This window comes from Pimephales promelas, chromosome 1, assembly GCF_988280905.1.
Source record: "Pimephales promelas chromosome 1, fPimPro1.hap1.1, whole genome shotgun sequence".
Classification (NCBI taxonomy): domain Eukaryota; kingdom Metazoa; phylum Chordata; class Actinopteri; order Cypriniformes; family Leuciscidae; genus Pimephales; species Pimephales promelas.
In genome coordinates, this window is record NC_142769.1 from 51,372,220 (window position 1) to 51,391,127 (window position 18,908).

Below are 18,908 nucleotides of genomic sequence, written 5' to 3' on the forward strand. Positions count from 1 at the left end.
ATTTGAAGAACAGGTCACAATTTAAGGCATAGATTTTCCTAATCATGTCCTCCCTTTTTTTTTAAAATCAAAAACCTGCGAATGATGCATCATATTGTTTCCACTGATTTATTCCACTAAACTGAAATATGGATGTTTTGTAAGTGACATCATATCCTAAATATCAACCACCAACAATATCATAACACACCAACAATAAAATATACATTTTACTTATTTATTACATTTAATTGACAGTTCATTGTGACACCACTTCACTTCACATATAAACCAGATCTCAGACAAATAATGATTATTCTTAAGAGCTGCTGCTCACAGAATCATATTCAACAGTTATTGATACAGATAAGATTAGTGAAAAACATAAAGACACATGAAAACACCAGATATACAAAAAGAGTCTTAAAAAACACATATATTGTGTTAGTATTTTAGACATCTAAAGAATATTCATTGATGTCAGAAAACTTTAAAAAGATCACATTATGTTAAGATAATTAGCACTGAGATATAATAGAGTCTATTAAAATATAATTAGAAGATTCACTCAGAAATTACTAAAGAACAAATCAAACAAATGAAAGTAAATAAGAAAAATAAAGAACACAAACATTGTCATCTTCTCAGTGCTAATATCTGCTGCAGATGAAGTTGAGTTTGTGAGTTTCAGGAAGGCTGATCCAGCGCTGATCTCCTCCAGACTGAACTGCTCCTTTTCTCTTCTCAAGTCTGCAGTTTTCCGGTCTCGTGCCGTTCCCTGGAGCCCAGTTCTGATAGCACACGATCTCTCCGCTCAACCAGAGCCACATGTTCATGCTGCAGTAGTTGTGTAAACCCAACCACACCGCCTCAGTAGACGCACGTTTAACCACATTCATCACCTCCTCCTGCATCTGGACTGAATGAACCGAGACCAGATCCGTATAATTCTGTCTGCAGTATCTCAGAGCTTCAGTCCACGTCAGAGTCTCAGTGATCAGAATCAGTTTATCTGGACACAAAACACACCACAAGCAAACACTAGAGAGAGACTGATCAAAAACAACATGCAGAACACACACTGTGGAGGAATCTGTCATGTCAGACATGTAGCGTGAACTTTAATGGTGCATTCACACCGGATGCGAATAGCACGTCAGGTGCAAATGATTTCAATGTTAACGGTGCGTGTCCACTAGCGCGGTACGAGCGTCAAGTTCGCACGAATTGGCTTTATGCACAGCTTCACTACTTCCTGAACTTCAGCCAGCTCCTTGTTTCCTGTCTGCCATTATTGGCCAAATTGATTAATTCAGGTGTGCTTGACCTCAGTAGTCATGGCAACAATAATCAGACACACCTGAATTAATCAATTTGGCCAATAATGGCAGACAGGAAACAAGGAGCTGGCTGAAGTTCAGGAAGTAGTGCAGCTGGGCATAAAGCCCATTGAGCGTCTGGCGCGTTAAGCGCGAATGATTCAGTTAGTGCCATAAGTCCGCCTTATAGTGCAGAAAATATGGTATGTGTGTTTTGTCTTTCTGTGTTCTCCGAGGCTAGCTGCTTTCAGACATGCTTTCTGCACATTTACTCCAGGACCAATAAAACCTATGAGGGAATACTTCAATAGCTAAAATTAAAATACTTGAAGTCTAAAGAAATGCACGGTAGCCTAAGCGTTTTAGATGTCCCCGATAGCCAGGCTACTATTCGTCTTACTGATCAGTGCATCAGAATACATGCAGGCCAGGAAAACGTAACAAACAACCTGTAACGGTCACCAGCTGGAGTGCCCTTTTGAGCCAGCAGAGGGCACTCCAGATACGACTATTATCACTCACAAACTACAGTTCCCAGAACTCACTGCCCGGACTCATCATCACTGATCACATTCACCTGTGCCTCATTCACTGATTGCATTCACCTGTGTCTCATCCTGTTCGTCGGTCTATATATATACCTTGTGTTCACATTCACTGTTGGCGAAGTCTTGTTGTACTGTGTGTCTGCATTTCTGAGCGTTTTCTCGTGTTTGTTTTTCTGTTTTTGACTTTGGATTGTTCTTGGATTCTGATTATTGCCCTGACCTCTGCCTGTTTTTTGGATTCCCACTGTGTATTCTCCATTGTCCTGTCTGCTGATTCTCGGCCCTGCCTGTACGACTAATCTTAATAAAGCTGCATTTGGATCTACATCTCCCAGTCTCGGAGCAGTTCATAACACAACCCCATGAATCTCTTTAATAATAGCAACACAAATATGTGTTTTTTTTTTCCTGCGGGACGGGAGAACAAACAAAATCAATGCATCTCTATTATTGTGTGGGATCAAATTCTCTGAGTTTTGCGTGTGCGGGCGGGAGTGTAATGCATACGTTGCAGGAGCGGGCGGGAATGGTCAGAAATACGGCGGGCGCGGGCAGGAACGGGATGAAGAAAACAGTCCCGTGCAGGACTCTACAGCGCAGCTCCTGGAGCGAGCAAATGGTGAAATTTGGCAAACGGTTCGCCTCCGAAGGGTCTGGTGGACACAAATACGGCGACGTTAATCCCCACGGCGCTGTTCTAGCTCTGTAGAGCAAATACAGTGCGGTGAATCTCTCGATGAATGCTTGATCAACATAAAGATGGCCGTCAACGGGTTTCGGTTTTGAAGCGCGCAAATTTCGCTTCAAACTTTTTATTTTACCCGCGTCAGTTTCGCTCTTGACGCGCGAATTAACACAAAGTGGCCGAGCGTCACACTAGACGTAGTAGACGCGAATTTGACGCGCTATTCGCGTCCGGTGTAAACGTAGCATAAGATATCTGGAGGTGATGGATGGAGTGTGTGTGTGTGTGAGAAAGGATCTGTTCACCTTCATGACACACAAAAGTATATAGGCCATTGCAAAAGATGTCATGCAATTGACCCTGAGCGTATTGATTGATCCCTGTACAGTTTTGATTTCCTCCATAATTATCAGGTTGACCAGAATTCCAGTTTCTGAAAGAGGAGTCACTCTGATCTGACCACTGCCATGAGTCTCTGAACAGACCGATCCAGACATCAGTCGATATGTGATTATCATTGATGAACTTCTGAATCTGTTGATTCTCATTCTGGTTCCTCACACTGACCAGATCAGTGTGATTCTGTCTGCAGAAACTCTGAGCGTCTCTCCAGTTCTTCGTCTGATTGACAAAGACGAGTCCTGTGTTCACTTTAAGAAAAACACATGAACATTATGGTTTTTAATGTGAGTAAAAGCAGTGGTGAAAGCATCAGAAACACATGTCATTCAAATATTGCTGATTTAACATCAATTATATGTAATGGGTCATGGTTGGGGCACTACAAGTCCCAACAGCACCCGCGCTATATAAGGAAGTAGTGAGGTTTGTTTGCTCTCTCGCTTCCTTTCCTTGATTGTGTGTTGTGGATGCGGCGCATTTAAAACTTCAAAGGATGATTGAGCCCTTCAGACGAATAGTAGCAGATAAGCGTTTATGAAAAATACTGGGAAAGCGTTATGGAGAGCTGAGCATATGTTACACACTGTTAAGGAGAGAGTAGTTTTATAATTTTATGATATGGATTATGTTTTAATAATTTTATTTGGTAACACTTTAGATTACAGGCTGAAAAGTACTGTGTAATTAAGAGGAATTTACAGTGTAACTTTCTGTATTTATAGTGTACCTATAAAGTACTTACATGTAAATATAAGGAAACAATATGTAAAGTTTGGGGAATAAAGGGGTAACAACCAGGAGAATTTAAAAAAATATATTTATACTGAAAGTATTATAGAACTAAGGGGTACTTACTCTACTGTTAAGATACAACAATCTTACATTTGGGAGCAATTTAGCGAGAACATTCACTGCGTACCTTTTTATAATAATAATAATAATTCATTACATTTTTATAGCGCCTTTTTGGACACTCAAAGCACTTTACATAGAGAGGGGAATCTCCTCAACCACCAATGCTGCCAGAGAAAACTGCGACTGCAACGCATCATCATGTGAATGGCTTTTGGTACCGGTTTTGTCATTTCCGCAAGAAATGCTGAAAAAGTTGGCAGACCCCAGCGGAGATAGAGGGGACGAAATAGATGCTAAAACACTTGATCGTTTTCAATTCTCACAATTCCAACTCTTGACTCCCTACAGTGGTTTTGACGAACAGTGGTTTTTATACTGCCAAGGGCGTAGCTCGCATGGTGAGCTGAAACTTGGGTACGTCACGAAGTGCGGAATATCCAATAGGAAAATTCAACTGCAGTAGCCACCGTTCAACCTGAAGAGGGCAGCACTAAGACCTTTCTTACACCATATATTGTAGAAATGAAACACTTTATACACAAATGTCAAAAAGTTACTCGAATCAGTGACTGGTATTAATAAAGATCCATTCTTACAGATCATAAACTAAAAAAAGTTGGTTTAGTGTTTTGTTACTCTTTAATAAAACTGCCATTTCCCAACACACCTGTCCATTACTTTTTATCCTTTTTATATTGTGTATAAAATGGTTATGTTTAGGTTTGGGATTAGGGTTACGGGATCTTACATTTATCTATAAAATGGTAAAAAGGGAAATTATACAGATATTTTTATGATATAGAATATACGTTAACGTTTTGTAGCTGTAAAAACGTAATAATGTTACGTTTAAATGTTACAGATACGTCCATATTATTATACATTTCAGCATCTATCCAAACATATTATACCAAACGTATGTTTTATGTCTTTGCAAATAACGTAAAATACCTACGCATTAACAATGAGACCAGGCTGATCTTATCCACTGCGCCGTCACCACACCAGATTAATGCTCTTTGTGTGTGGAACAGCAATTGTGAATGTTTCCAGCTTTTAGCATGCCTTGTGAGGGATTATTGCTGTAATAGGATTACATAATATTTTATATGCGTTAGGGGGCAGTAACGCTTAAAGACAGTCCTAATCAAGGCATATAAAATATTATGTTTATAAGACTATTTACGCTTTTCTTTTCTTTTCCTCTTTTTGAATTTATTGTCTTTGTATCATTCTGAAATCTTTTAAGTAAAACAAAACCATAGGTTTGGTTATTCGAAAACCTTTTAAAATCATTTTCAGAGTAATTTTTTCCTGGAAATATCCGTATTTGAAATTGGGTATTTTGTACTAAGCAAAAAGTCATATGACACGAATCCAGGACTGAGCTGGGACGGACGATAAGTATTACAAGTTTTTCTTTGGCTGCTGTAATTGAGTGTTTATGAAACATGGCACAAAAGTCAAGGAAAAGTGTGACTGGGTGATGATGGTCGACGTTTGATGATGACGACAATCAATTAATGACTTGATTCACTGATCTCATTTAGAGTCTAATCTCTGATTATATTATTAGTTGTATTCGGAAATAGATTCTACAACATTAGAACTAGCAATGTTATGTTATGAGTATGTAGGATTTTACAGAAAATATCATTCATTACCAAAACTAACACAGATATCAAGATTCAGTATATGAATCTCAACAATGGTGACCATTAAAAAAGATTCATACTGCAATGCATGCTGGGTACTACCGTAATACAGACCTTGTACATGGCTCCCAGCATGCATTGCAGCATGAATCGTTTTTTAATGGTCACCATTGTTGAGATGTATATACTGATTCTTGATGTCTGTGTAAGTCAGCATGATGCCATAGAGGTTTTGAAAATCTGATTGAAACAACAATGGCCTTGCAGCAGAAACACAGTTCTTTTATAGTGAATAATAAAAGTTATATATCACCTGTTTTATTCTCTAGAATTCTCTATTCTCTATGACACCAAATGATGATTCATCATTCCATAAATCATCACCAAAACAAAATTTTCTTTTGGCTTTTGTGCCATAACAAATGTGTTATATAAACACTCAGTTACAGCAGACAGAGGAAAACATGTTGTTATAAAGTCAAGGGTCAAGAGCCCAACTAAAGCAAACACTGACCACTTCCATGGTGTCTTTAAATGAAACTTAATAAATCATCTTCATCTAAACCTCTTTCATTCCATAACAACTTCTGTAGACGCATGATAAAAGTCAAACTGGTTAGTAATAAGAGAAGCTGGCAATGCTGTTTGTGGGGTTGTGAAGTTGCTCTGCTCTTGAGAGATTTAAACATTTTATCTTCAGTTGATTTAATGTAATATTGTGGTGGGAATACAGTTGTAGTTCTTGTGTTTCTCGTTCCTTCAGTGATGTTAACAGCAGGTGTTCGTCATTAATGCTCAACAATCACTTAATCACTTAATTTCTCAACTGCAATATCTACTTTTTGTGAACTCAACTGAAATAATTTCAGAGTACCCATAACTATTGTTTTTTTTAAACTTAAATTATTTGAGGCAATCGTTGTCCTCAAATGTAATGAGTTAGTTTAACTCATTGGATTTGACCTAGTGTGTGATATTGTGAGCTAGCAGTAACTGCAAGTGCTCTGAGTTCATTTAAAGTTAGTCATTTCACTGTTTTTATTCAATAAAGTGAAGTTTCGTCTATATTCAGTATTAAATGCAGTGTAAAGTTTAATTGTGTTTTATTGTTTTAGTGAACTTGACTAAAATAAGTTCACTCATAACTATTGTTTTTATAAACTTAAATTAATTGAGGCAATCGGTTTCCTCAAATGAAATTAGTTAGCTTAACTTGTTGGGTTTTACAGTGTAAAGTTTGCTGAAAATATAATTCTCTAGACTCATAATGTCAGTTATGAATAACAAATATCCAAATGTGTTCAATATCAGTTTATTTTCTATAAAGAAGTTGAAAGTGTAACAACTATCATCAGTATATTCTACATTTATGACCACATTAAAAAGTAGCAGCATTTAATACTGCAGTAATTGTGTACAGTATATAGTATCAATTTATAAATGAATGTTTATTGTGATTATAGGGAGCTGCACTTACTGTTGTTAGATGAATTACAGATGAAAGTCAGGCTGAAACTACACGGGTAATCATGCCATTGTCCATTACTCATCACAGCACACTCCTCAGCTCCACCATTAGGTTGTCCAGATGCCCAGTTCAGATAGAGCGCAGGTTCACCTGAAGACCACTGCCATTTATCAACACCCGTCTTCTACAGCCCAATCCAGATATACTGAACACCTCCAACATTCACACTCTTCTTCAGCTCGTTCATGTCGTTCATGTTGTCAACGGTGGCCAGATCTGTGTAATTCTCTCTGCAGAATCTCTGAGCTTCAGTCCAGGTCTTCAACACGTTTATAAAGTGATACTGACGCTGAACACATTCAGATACGGAGCAGAGAGCTGTGAAAGAGAGCGTTTGATTTAATGATTTTCACAACAGGGTCAAACCTGATCAAACTATAAAATTCAATTCAATTTACATTTATTTGAATAGAAATACTCATAATTTCAAAGCAGCGTTACAGAAAGTGCATGAGTCCATATTACAATTTCAAGTCTTCTGTTATCAGAACTAATACTCAAAGTATTTCAGAAATGTACATATACAAAGTCACAGTTAGCTAAAAATGTATTCATTTAAAGATTGCAATAATTGAATGCAGATACAATGAGCTCACTGAAGTAATAAATACGTGTTTGTTAAAAAATGATTATGACATTTAGAAAATATTGCATAAATAAAACAACAAACACACTCACCGATTAGAAGAAAAGTGAAATATAGAGTTTGGTCCATTCTGAGGAAAAACACTTTTAACATGAAACACGTTGAAAAACTAAAGTAAAAATAAAATAAAACAAAAACTTGTTTTACATCATCATTTATTAAACACATTTTAGCTAAAATGATTCAAAATCATTAAGACAACATTAACATCTGAAAGTGTAATTGTGTTTGAAGAATGAACATGTTCTTACTTTAGAGGTCGTGTGTTTCTGTCCTGAGTCTGATGTTTCTGTCTGCAGATTTACACTACGTGATTATTATATCTGCTCTTATCCCTCATTCAGATCATCACATCATTTGTTTATTTCTCTAAGAACCCTATTTCATATTTTACTTCCTGCTTATATGTGTATTTTTCCAACTCTTTCCCTTTATTTGCATATGGTCACTTTTTCCCTGTTTGTGTTTGAGCTGAACAACCCACTAATGATCTGATTGATGAGTGTTGAGTTCATTAGTGAAGACTGGTGATACTGGTTACTGAGAGCCTTTAAAAACCCCTGTTTGAGTCTCCAGTCAAAGAAAAGAAACGTGTGTGAGATGAAGGAGTGTGTTTGACTATTGAGAGAGTTTGTGTTGAGGAGAGGGTTTGAAGACTTGTTTTGCTCTTATATTTCTTCTTCTGAGAGCCGAGACCGCTGGACATTAAAACACTGTTACATTTGTTAGAATTCATCTCTTTTTTTAATTTAATTTTGTTTTGTTTCATACTCCTGCTGTTCATGGTTTATTTGTTTGTTATAAAACACATTTGCATGTCATAAAATAAAGTGTTACCTAGAAATTGTGTCCTGATTCAGAACTTAATGCTTCAAAGTCCAAGAAGTTTGAAGTGATTGTTGTTAAACGAGATGCTCTAACATACAGAGGATTTCTTGTTTGAGTCACCAGTTGTTCCCGCCCACCGCTCCGGTCTCCTAGCAAGATGGAGCCAGAAATGTTTCTTCTTTATAAAAGACACTCGGCAAATCACAGGCTGAGACAAGACCATAGACAGTAACTTACTCCTCATAACCGACATGCTTACTTTGAGGGCAGTAGCTCCCACGAGGGGACCATGGAGACTGCGCCGCTATCGTCTCCTGAACTGCTGGCTCCACCATGGCCTCCCGGAGGGTCTATGGGGTCACAGGCTGGAACGGACACCGGCTCAGCAACATGACATCATGACTTTTGCGCAAACATACACGCCAATTTCGAGTCAAGTGGCGTGTTATCTCGACGCATTTTGAGCTATCCGCGTGTATGCGTGTTTGTCTACGCCATTAACGTCCGCGTCATTCCGTGTGTCCGTACACGCCGTCAAATGAGCGACCAAAACAAAGCAAAATGTAGATCTTCATCTGGGGAGGTATGTTTTTCTTTCCTAGGATGGTAAGGGAACAGTCATAAATGCCATTAACCCCAGTGACGGGTAGGTTTAGGGATGGGGTTGAGGTAAGTCATATATTTATATATACAGTAATAACGTTTAGTCAACGGCATTCATAAATACACTGAAAAGCCATCATGCGTGTTGATAGCACGCCAAAAATGGAAATACGAATTGGCGTGTCATACACACGCTACTTCATGAGATCAGTCTGGGCTCAGGAACTACCGGTTCGGCGGCGGCCAACATGTCCGGAGACACTGCCTCAGTGAACATGGCGTGAACGGTCTCTGCCTGGCCAGACGAGACGTAAGCAATCCCTGGCCTGGCCGGGCAGACCAGACGTGAAGTTCAGGCTCGGCTGGAAGATACTCAGGCAGGACGGTCTCGGTGGAACGAGATTCAGGCACGATGGCCCTCTTGGAAACACGTGCTGACATCAGCAGGGAATCGGCCATGCTGGAAACCAGTCCTGGACGGCAATAGACCGATCCGGTGGCTGGCTTGATGGTTGGAGTGACGAGAAGATTCTCAGGCTGGACGGGCGGGACGTGAACTGACTCAGGATCAGGGGGTACTGTGAGTTCTTCATCAGCCAAGCCCACAGTAAATGCAGAACTGCTCAAGAAAAGTGCCAGTTCGATATACCCTTCCAGTCGGTATAGTCATCTGGCATTATTTGAGCGATGATGTCATCCAGCCCGCACCAAAACAGGTCCATGAGCTGGGTGTCATCTAATTACCCTAAATGACAGCCCGCCAAAAAGTCCCTCACACACCTTTCGATTGGCTGGCCATCCTAGAACAGGGCAGGAATTTCCTTAGGGCCTGGCCGCTAGCAGATGCTGGATCCATTTTGTGGCGAGTTCTTCTGTTACAAAGAGGTTGAAACAAGGAGCCACACACTTAATTTAAGAAACTCTACAAACTACAAACTTAGAAATAAGACTTGGGGACAGGACTCATAAACAGAACAACCAACATGACAATATTAAGACCTCACAAAGACTGAACTAGACACTGGGCTTAAATACATACTGGACTAATGATGAGACAAGGGGAACCAACATGACACAACAGACGAGGAACACAAGGCAAGATCACATGACTAGAACAGGGGATAAGATGACAGACAAGAACCAGGAACAAAAACCCTAACAATTACATTGGGTAAATATAGCATTCATGACACATAATCCAACATGAAGATATATTGTGCTGATGGAGACAGAGTGCATCTTAAATATTGTGTTTGGGATGCAGAAACATGCTAATGTTCACTGACAGTATCAGAAGTGGAAGAACATGGAAAACAAACGATAAGAATAGAAATGCAAATACTGAGGTGGATGTTTCTTGTAAATTGCTATAGAAGTACAGTATACAAACAAACAGATCATTCACTCACATTCAAATGAACATGTTTACAAAGAATTACTGCAGCAATGACAAACACTGAGAAAAATATGTGGAGACACGCAAATGAAGAATAAAAATGAAAAAGGCTTTTTGTAAAGTAATAAACAAATGATGTGATGAGCTTAATGAGGAAAACAAAACGTGTAGTCCATTATGACATCTATAAAGACAGCATTGATGCTTTCAATGTGGAACCAGGTAAAGCTAGACAGACTTTCTTCTCAAATATATTTAAAAAAAAACCTGAAACAGAAACAACACGTGCACTCATTTTGCTACTCTAGAGTCTAACAAAATCCCAAAGCCAGATTCCCAGTGAAATGCTCTCAGAAAGCAAGTGCAGTGAGTTTTCTTCAGCATATCCTCGTGTGGCACTGAGGTCAGTCAGATCAGACCACATCCTCAGAAGGTTACTATGTCTGATTTAGATTAAGACCTCACAAAGACTGAACTAGACACAGGGCTTAAATACATACTGGACTAATAATGAGACAAGGGAAACCAACATGACACAACAGACGAGGAACACAAGGCAAGATCACATGACTAGAACAGGGGATAAGATGACAGACAAGAACCAGGAACAAAAACCCTAACAATTACATTGTGTAAATATAGCATTCATGACACATAATCCAACATGAAGATATATTGTGCTGATGGAGACAGAGTGCATCTTAAATATTGTGTTTGGTGTAAGAAATTACAGTCTGCTCCGATCAAACTTCCACTCCAATATAGATATATTGAAATGTTCCTTCACTTAAAAGAGCTTATTTATCATAGAATCAATTCCTTACAATCTTAAACGTATCACAGAGTCACGTTTATCACCTATAGAGTGGGAAAGACAGTGGGTATTCAAGAACCATTTTGATTAGGGAGTTTCTGAGAGATATTATCACCTTTAAACATTTGACCGTATCACTTTAACACTTGTATCGTTCTCTTCGATTTACATTTAAAGACAGAGTTTCAGCTCCACGCTGAGAGAGAAGACGAATCTGTTTGTCTTGATTTACACTGAAGAGAAAGCTTCATTTACATGCTGAGGGGGAAAACGGATGTAATACTGTATAAAATGTTTGCGCTGGGATGAGTTCGGGGGTTCATTCTGACGCCGGTGAACCCAAGGTGCTTCGTGTGCCTTGCCACTGCTATGCTGTAAATAAACTTCATTTTTGAGATCTTCGACGTCCACTTCATTTTTTCTTACACTGGGATGCAGAAACATGCTAATGTTCACTGTCAGTATCAGAAGTGGAAGAACATGGAAAACAAATGATGAAAATAGAAATGCAAATACTGAGGTGGATTTTTCCTGTGAATTGCTATAGAAGTACAGTATACAAACAAACAGATCATTCACTCACATTCAAATTTACAGAAAATTACTGCAGCAATGACAAACACCGAGAAAAATATGTAGAGGCACGCAAATGAAGAATAAAAATGAGAAAGGCTTTTTGTAAAGTAATAAAAAAATGTGATGAGCTTAATGAGGAAAACAAAACTGGTAGTCCATTATAACATCTATAAAGACAGCATTGATGCTTTCAATGTGGAACCAGGCAAAGCTAGACAGACTTTCTTCTCAAATATATTTAAAAAAAACCTGAAACAGAAACACATGCACTCTTTTTGCTCCTCTAGAGTCAAACAAACAACCTAAGCCAGATTCCCAGTGAAATGCTCTCAGAAAGCAAGTGCAGTGAGTTTGCTTTAGCATATCCTCGTGTGGCACTGAGGTCAGTCAGATCAGACCACATCCTCAGAAGATTTAGAAAGAAATTAATGGTACAATTTTGGAAGAAACAGTACAGCACCTTAAAACATCAGTCTGTGCCATTGACACAATCCCCACTTCTTTTCTTTAAAAGTGTGTTAAACTGCTTAGAAGCAGATCTCCTAGAAGTGGTAAATGCCTCGTTTCGCTCTGGGAGTTTTCCAAAGTCCCGTAAAACTGCAGTTGTCAAGCTCCTCGTGAAAAAGAGTATTGAGCAATTAAAGATTGATCTCAAATCTTCCTTTTATAGGCAAGATCATTGAAAAATTTGTCTTCAATCAGCTGAACAAATTCTTAAGGTTGAATGGATATTTTGACAATTTTCAATCTGGTTTCCGATCGCATCACAGCACGGGGACAGCTCTCATAAAGATAATAAACGATATTCGCTTAAATACTGATACAGGCAAATTATCCGTACTGGTACTACTCGACCTCAGTGCTGCATTTGACACTGTCGATCACAACATGCTTCTTGACAGGCTGGAAAACTGGGTTTGGCTTTCTGGGATAGTCCTAAAATGGGTCTGGTCATACTTATTAAGTGAGTATAGGGGACCATAAGTCTGAGTGGACATCCATGACTTGCAGAGTCCCTTAAGGCTCAATTCTTGCGTCACTCCTGTTCAACCTGTATATGATCCCAATGAGCCAAATAATGACAAAGAACCGAATCTCTTACCACAGCTATGCAGACGACACATGCATTGATGAAGTAAACAGTTGGATGTGCCAAAACTTTCTTCAGTTAAACAAAGAAAAAACTGAAGTCATTGCGTTTGGAAACAAAGATGAAGTTCTCAAGGTGAATGCATACCTTGACACTAGGGGTCTAACAACTAAAGATCAAGTCAGGAATATTGGTGTGTCTCTAGAGTCAGACCTTAGTTTCAGTAGTCATGTCAAAACAATAACTTTGAGAGAGAGAGAGAGAGAGAGAGAGAGTCTGAATACGCTGATACTGCCCCCTGCTGCTCTTTGCATTGTAATACAGTCAAAAGCATTTTTTACATTTTTTTTTTTTTTTGCCAACAGTTCATTACATTAGAAAGTAACAATGCATTTGACATTTATTACATTTGTATGTTTAATCATTTAGTGGATGCTTTTCCTGAAGGGACAAAATAACATGAAAAATGCATGTATGTTTTTGAGTGCATAGAAAGGGCTTTGTTTGTGTCTTGAATTAGTTTTATCTGTTAATTAATTCATTTTTTTTTAAACTTATGCCTATTATGTCTTGAACTTTCATAAGCAGCACTAATTTTTATTAATAACTTTCTGGAATGAGATAGTTTACATAAAATATGTTTACATATAGTCCATATAAGTTACATATATAAGACATATAGTTACATATGTGTAAAAAAAAATAAATAAATTTGGATTCATAAAATTAACGACTTTATACCCTTGAGTCTTAATACTGTGTGTCATTACATGAATGATCCATGACATCGCGTTCTCATCCCAAAGCGCCATATAGGACGCTTTTGCAAAAGCGTAAATATCCAACGCACATGGCACCCTTTAACGTCTAATGAGACGCTTCGGTTAATGGTTAAGTTTAGGTAAGGTGTAGGGTAAGGGTTAGACCACTAGGGGGCGCCTTCTGCCCAAATATATCTGCGTCTCATTTCACGTTAAAGGGTGCCATGTGCGTTGGATATTTACGCTTTTGCAAAAGCGTCCTATATGGCGCTTTGGGATGTGAACGGGCTGTCCATGACTGTTTTTTTATTATTATTTTTTTAAAATATTTTTATGATAGTTGTTCATGAGTCTCTTGTTTGTCCTGCCTGATGTTCTCCAGGTCCTGAAGATTCTTCAGTTTTACAGCATCTTATTCTTTTGCATATTTGAACCCAGTGGTGAGTGACTGTATGATTTTGAGATCCATCTTTTCACAATGAGGACATCTGAGGGACTCAAACAGAACTATTAAAAAAAACGCTTCAAACGTTCACTAATGCTCCGGAAGGAAGGACATTACATTGAGAGCCGGGGGGTGAAAACTTTTGAACAGGATTCTGCAAGGGGTTCACAAACTTTCAAGCAGCACAGTATACACACACACGGACACACATATATATATATATATATATATCCCAAAATCTCATAGTTACCATGGAAACGGTCTCCACTGTCGGCTTGATTGACGACATCAACGTTTCCCTCCCACAGTGTTCACAGAGAACGTGTCCACCACACACTCGCTCGAGTGTTTTGGCCCCTAAACCCCTACAGGCTTCCATCACTTCATCCGTTTCTCCTCAATCCACTTCTCCACTGTAACTGAAGTCCAGTACAGTCTTCAGTCCTGCAGGAGTCATCCGTCCTCCATCCAGTTCCAATTCCTTAAGCCCCGCCTCTCCAGATAGCAGCCACGCCTCTGCCCTTTGACTGACAGCAGCGAGCACCAATCACTGAGCATTGTGGAGATTGCCTAGGAGCTTTAAACTGCAGTCCAGTAGAAGCCCCTCCCCCTTGAGTCATGTGGTGTGTGGAAAACACAAAGGGGCGGGGCTTTGTGTTACTGAGGGATTCTATAGGTTTTCTGAAAGTGGGCGGGGAAAAGGTTGAAGTGGGAGGAGTAAGGATGATGGATTTCTTTCCAGACTTGAGGATGTGATGCGACTTCCAGCTTCCTTCTCTCTTCTTCAGCCTTTCGTCTGACATTAGTAGCCTTTTAAAAGGGTGAAATCGGTCAGTTCATGAACAACTATTTCAAAGTAAAACAATTCTACATGTATCAATATATTATTTTTATATATTGTATTATATTACATGCACACATCTTTTTTATATATATATTGTGTCGGCTTTTCGATGCCGACCTTGGATTCAGGAAACGGTGATTAATTATTTTGCACGCACTTCACTCCAAACGCAGTCTTCAATTCAAAAGTTTTATTTCTAACACATTTCTAAATTAAGTTTATAACTTCAACAAACGAAAAATCCAAACCAAGTTAGCGAAGTGGTCAAAAAACTGTGAAAAACCACCCTTTCCAAAACCAAACATCTGTTCTTTCATGTCACTTCCCCTTCCGCCCACACACAATAACATATCTCTCTTTCTCACCCGACAGGTGCCTGATAAATAAATAAATAAGTACATAAATACAAATATAAATATACCAAATAATAATAATAATAATAATATTAATAAACAAATACATGAATTATATTAAATAAACTCCAATGAAATACTTATAGAAAAACGGCTACAACATTCCAGCCCCTAATTCTTGGTTTCCAAAATTACAAAAAATATTTCAGTAGCCGTACCAGACATAAAGAACATTTCACATTTCAAGTCCATATTGTTGATGGGATTAAATTGTCCAAAAAAGGTCCTTTAAATGTTCAAAAGGTTCTTTCAAAAGGTCTTCACAAAAATAGGTGTTATGCACGTGTATGGTGTGTATGTAGATTTATCAGTATATATGAGTCAGTATAAGTGTAGAGTCAAAAGTTGGAGCCAAACATCTGACTCTAGAGTTCAGCAAGCTGCTTCCATTAACAGACATAGCTTACTGATAGGTCTTTCTAGTTCACTTGTTTGAGTCTTCAAGTGTACACGACGAACAAATCCTTTGGAATCAGCCAACGTTTTTATAATGCGCCCCAGTGGCCAAGAGTTTCTAGGTGCCGTTTCATCAACTACAAGCACGAGATCTCCGATGCTGAAGTTTCGACGTGGTTTATTCCATTTCTGGCGTTGCTGCATTATAGGAAGGTATTCTTTCACCCATCTCTTCCAAAATAAGTCAGCTAAGTATTGAACTTGTTTCCAGCGTCTTCGAATATACAAGTCTTCTTTCTTAAACAAACCAGATGGTAAAACCGGTTTTGCTTTAAGCTGTATGATGTGATTGGGTGTCAACGCTTCAAGGTCTTCTGGATCATCTGAAGATGGAGTGATCGGACGGTCATTCAGTATTGCTTCTATTTCACATAAAACAGTGTGCAATGCTTCATCGTCCAGCATCTGTTGTTTCACTACTGAGTAAAGCACTTTCTTGACTTGCTGGATTAAGCGCTCCCAAACACCGCCATGATGGGCACCATGAGGGGGGTTAAAAGTCCATTTTATGCCGCTGTTGCTAATTGATTTTTGAATCTTACTTTGATTTAACTCTTTCAAAGCATTTTTTAGTTCCCGATTTGCACTGACAAAATTGGTACCATTGTCTGAGCGAATTTCCTTCACTTGCCCTCTTCGACATAAGAATCTTCTGATCGCATTAATACAAGAGTCTGTATCCATAGTATGGGCCATTTCAAGGTGAACTGCTCGACATGTCAAACATGTAAATATAACACCATACCTTTTAACAGTGCCCCTTCCTCGCTTGGTTTCGATAGGGCCGAAATAATCCATACCAACGTATGTAAATGGAGGATGGTCCACTGAAACTCTGTCAGCAGGTAGATCGGACATTTTTTGTTCACCTGGCTTTTGTCCCTTTCGCTGACAAATCACACATTCTTTGATAATTTTCCTAGAAGCGGAGTTAGCATGAGGAATCCAGTAATGCCGACGAAGAGTTGAAAGCATGTGGTTTCTTCCTCTATGCCCTACTTTTTCATGTACATGTCGTAGAATGAGTTTTGAAACATGGCATGATTTTGGTAAAATGATAGGATGTTTGATCTCTTCTGGCAAAGCTGACTTGCTTAACCTGCCACCCACTCTCAACAACCCTTCAACAATCTCTGGGTCCAGCTTATACAAATGACTGGATCTTTTTTGAGTGCCTCTTTTTAAAGCAGAAATTTCTTCATTAAAATGTTCTTTCTGCACAAACGATACAATGGCCTTTTCTGCTGAAATCAGATCTTCAACACAAAGCATTGGACTTAGATTCTCAGGTAACTTTGACTGTTTTCTGTTTTCAGAGTTGGTTCTGCATTTTTTCTCCTTCACTTTCCATTTCAGAACTTCAAGAAACTTACGAATCCATGCTACCGCTCTTTTCAGATTAGTCCAGTCCGAGAAGTAATTCAAGAGCTGACTTGTTGGAGGTTCTTTTTGATCAGTTACAGTAATACAAGCACAGATATTTTCTTTCACTTCTGGATCTTTATCCAAAATTAAGCTCACCTCCTCCTTTGCTTCAGGCCATTGCGATGATGACTTTAAGAGAAAGTCAGGTCCATTGATCCAAGCTTGAGATCGAAGAAATTCTTCCGTTTTCATCCCTCTTGATGCTGCATCTGCAGGATTTAGCTTAGAGCAGATGTACTTCCACTGAGAGGTCTTTGAATGGGTGTGAATAAAGGAAATTCTGTTTGCTACGTAAGTTTTGAATCTTTTCGTTGTGTTGGCTATGTATTTCAGTACAGTGGTACTGTCTGACCAAAAGAAAGAGTCATCCAGATGAAACTGAAACTGCAATTCAGCTTTCAACATCCTGTCTAAGCGTACAGCTAGGACGGCGGCTGCCAATTCCAGTCTTGGTATTGTTGTTTGTTTAAGCGGCGCTACTTTGGCCTTTCCTATAGCAAATGCTACATTGACTTCTCCTTTGTCATTTAAAAGCCTTAGATATGACACAGCTCCGTACCCAACTTCACTTGCATCTGAAAAGCTGTGCAACTGTGCAGATGCTATGCTGCCAAAATCTTTGCATGTAAAGCATCTGCTCACACTAAAGGTGTTTAGAGGAATCAACTCGACAAGCCATCTTTGCCACCTTAGAGCAATATTCAAAGGGACTTTCTCATCCCAAGGAAGCTTGATCCTACACAGATTCTGCAGGATTAATTTAGAAGAAAGAATGATGGGCGACAAAAACCCTAAAGGGTCATAAATTGAACTCACAATGGATAAAATACCACGTCTTGTTGTTGAATGTTGTTTGATCGCCATATTGAAAGTGAACGCATCCTTTTCTACATCCCATTGAACTCCCAAAGCTTGCTCCATGGGAAGCTGGTCTTTACTGAGGTCCATTGTCTTCACTGCCTTGGCTCGGTTTTCTTGAGGAATTACACTGAGAATGGAACGGTCATTGCAGATCCATTTGTTAAGCCGAAAGCCTCCCTTTCCACACACTTCTGTTAGTTGATCATACAGAGATAAAGCTTGGTCCACTGTATTTACAGCTTTTAAACAATCATCGACATAGAAATTCTGCCTGATGGTGTTAATTACATCTTCTGCATAATGTTTTTGGTTATCGTCAGCTGTCTTTAGCAAGGCGAAGGTTGCACAGCTTGGTGATGATACTGCACCAAATATATGAACAACCATTCTGTACTCTTCGAGGTCCTTTGTAATGTCTCCATCTGGCCACCAAAGAAAACGCTGAAAATTCACATCTTCTTTGGCCACTCTAACCTGGTGGAACATCCCTTCAATATCAGTCATAAAAGCAATAGGACCCTGACGAAACCTAAGTAGAACTCCCACCAGATTATTTGTCAAGTCTGGGCCTTGCAACAGCTCTTTATTCAAGGAAGTTCCACCAAATGTTGATGCACAGTCGAATACCACACGCAACTTTTTTTTGCGTGGGTGCTTAACTCCATGGTGTGGTATATACCACAGCTTTCCATTTGCTAGCTCCAGCTGATCACTTGGTACAATCTCTGCATACCCCTTTGCAATCACATCATCCATAAACTCCTTGTATTCAGCAAAGA

At 39.0% G+C, this 18,908-nt stretch overlaps 1 protein-coding gene across 1 annotated transcript; it reads right to left on the minus strand.

The window, feature by feature from the left end:
- Positions 1–238: 238 nt before the first annotated feature.
- On the minus strand, positions 239–8,415 carry LOC120461225 (C-type mannose receptor 2). Its single transcript, XM_089131737.1, is given in 6 exon segments — positions 239–1,020; positions 1,625–1,631; positions 2,837–3,181; positions 6,921–7,289; positions 7,650–7,700; positions 7,869–8,415. Coding segments are annotated over 6 exon segments (1,164 nt in total). The 5' UTR covers positions 7,870–8,415; the 3' UTR covers positions 239–629.
- Between the last annotated feature and the right edge of the window lie 10,493 nt (positions 8,416–18,908).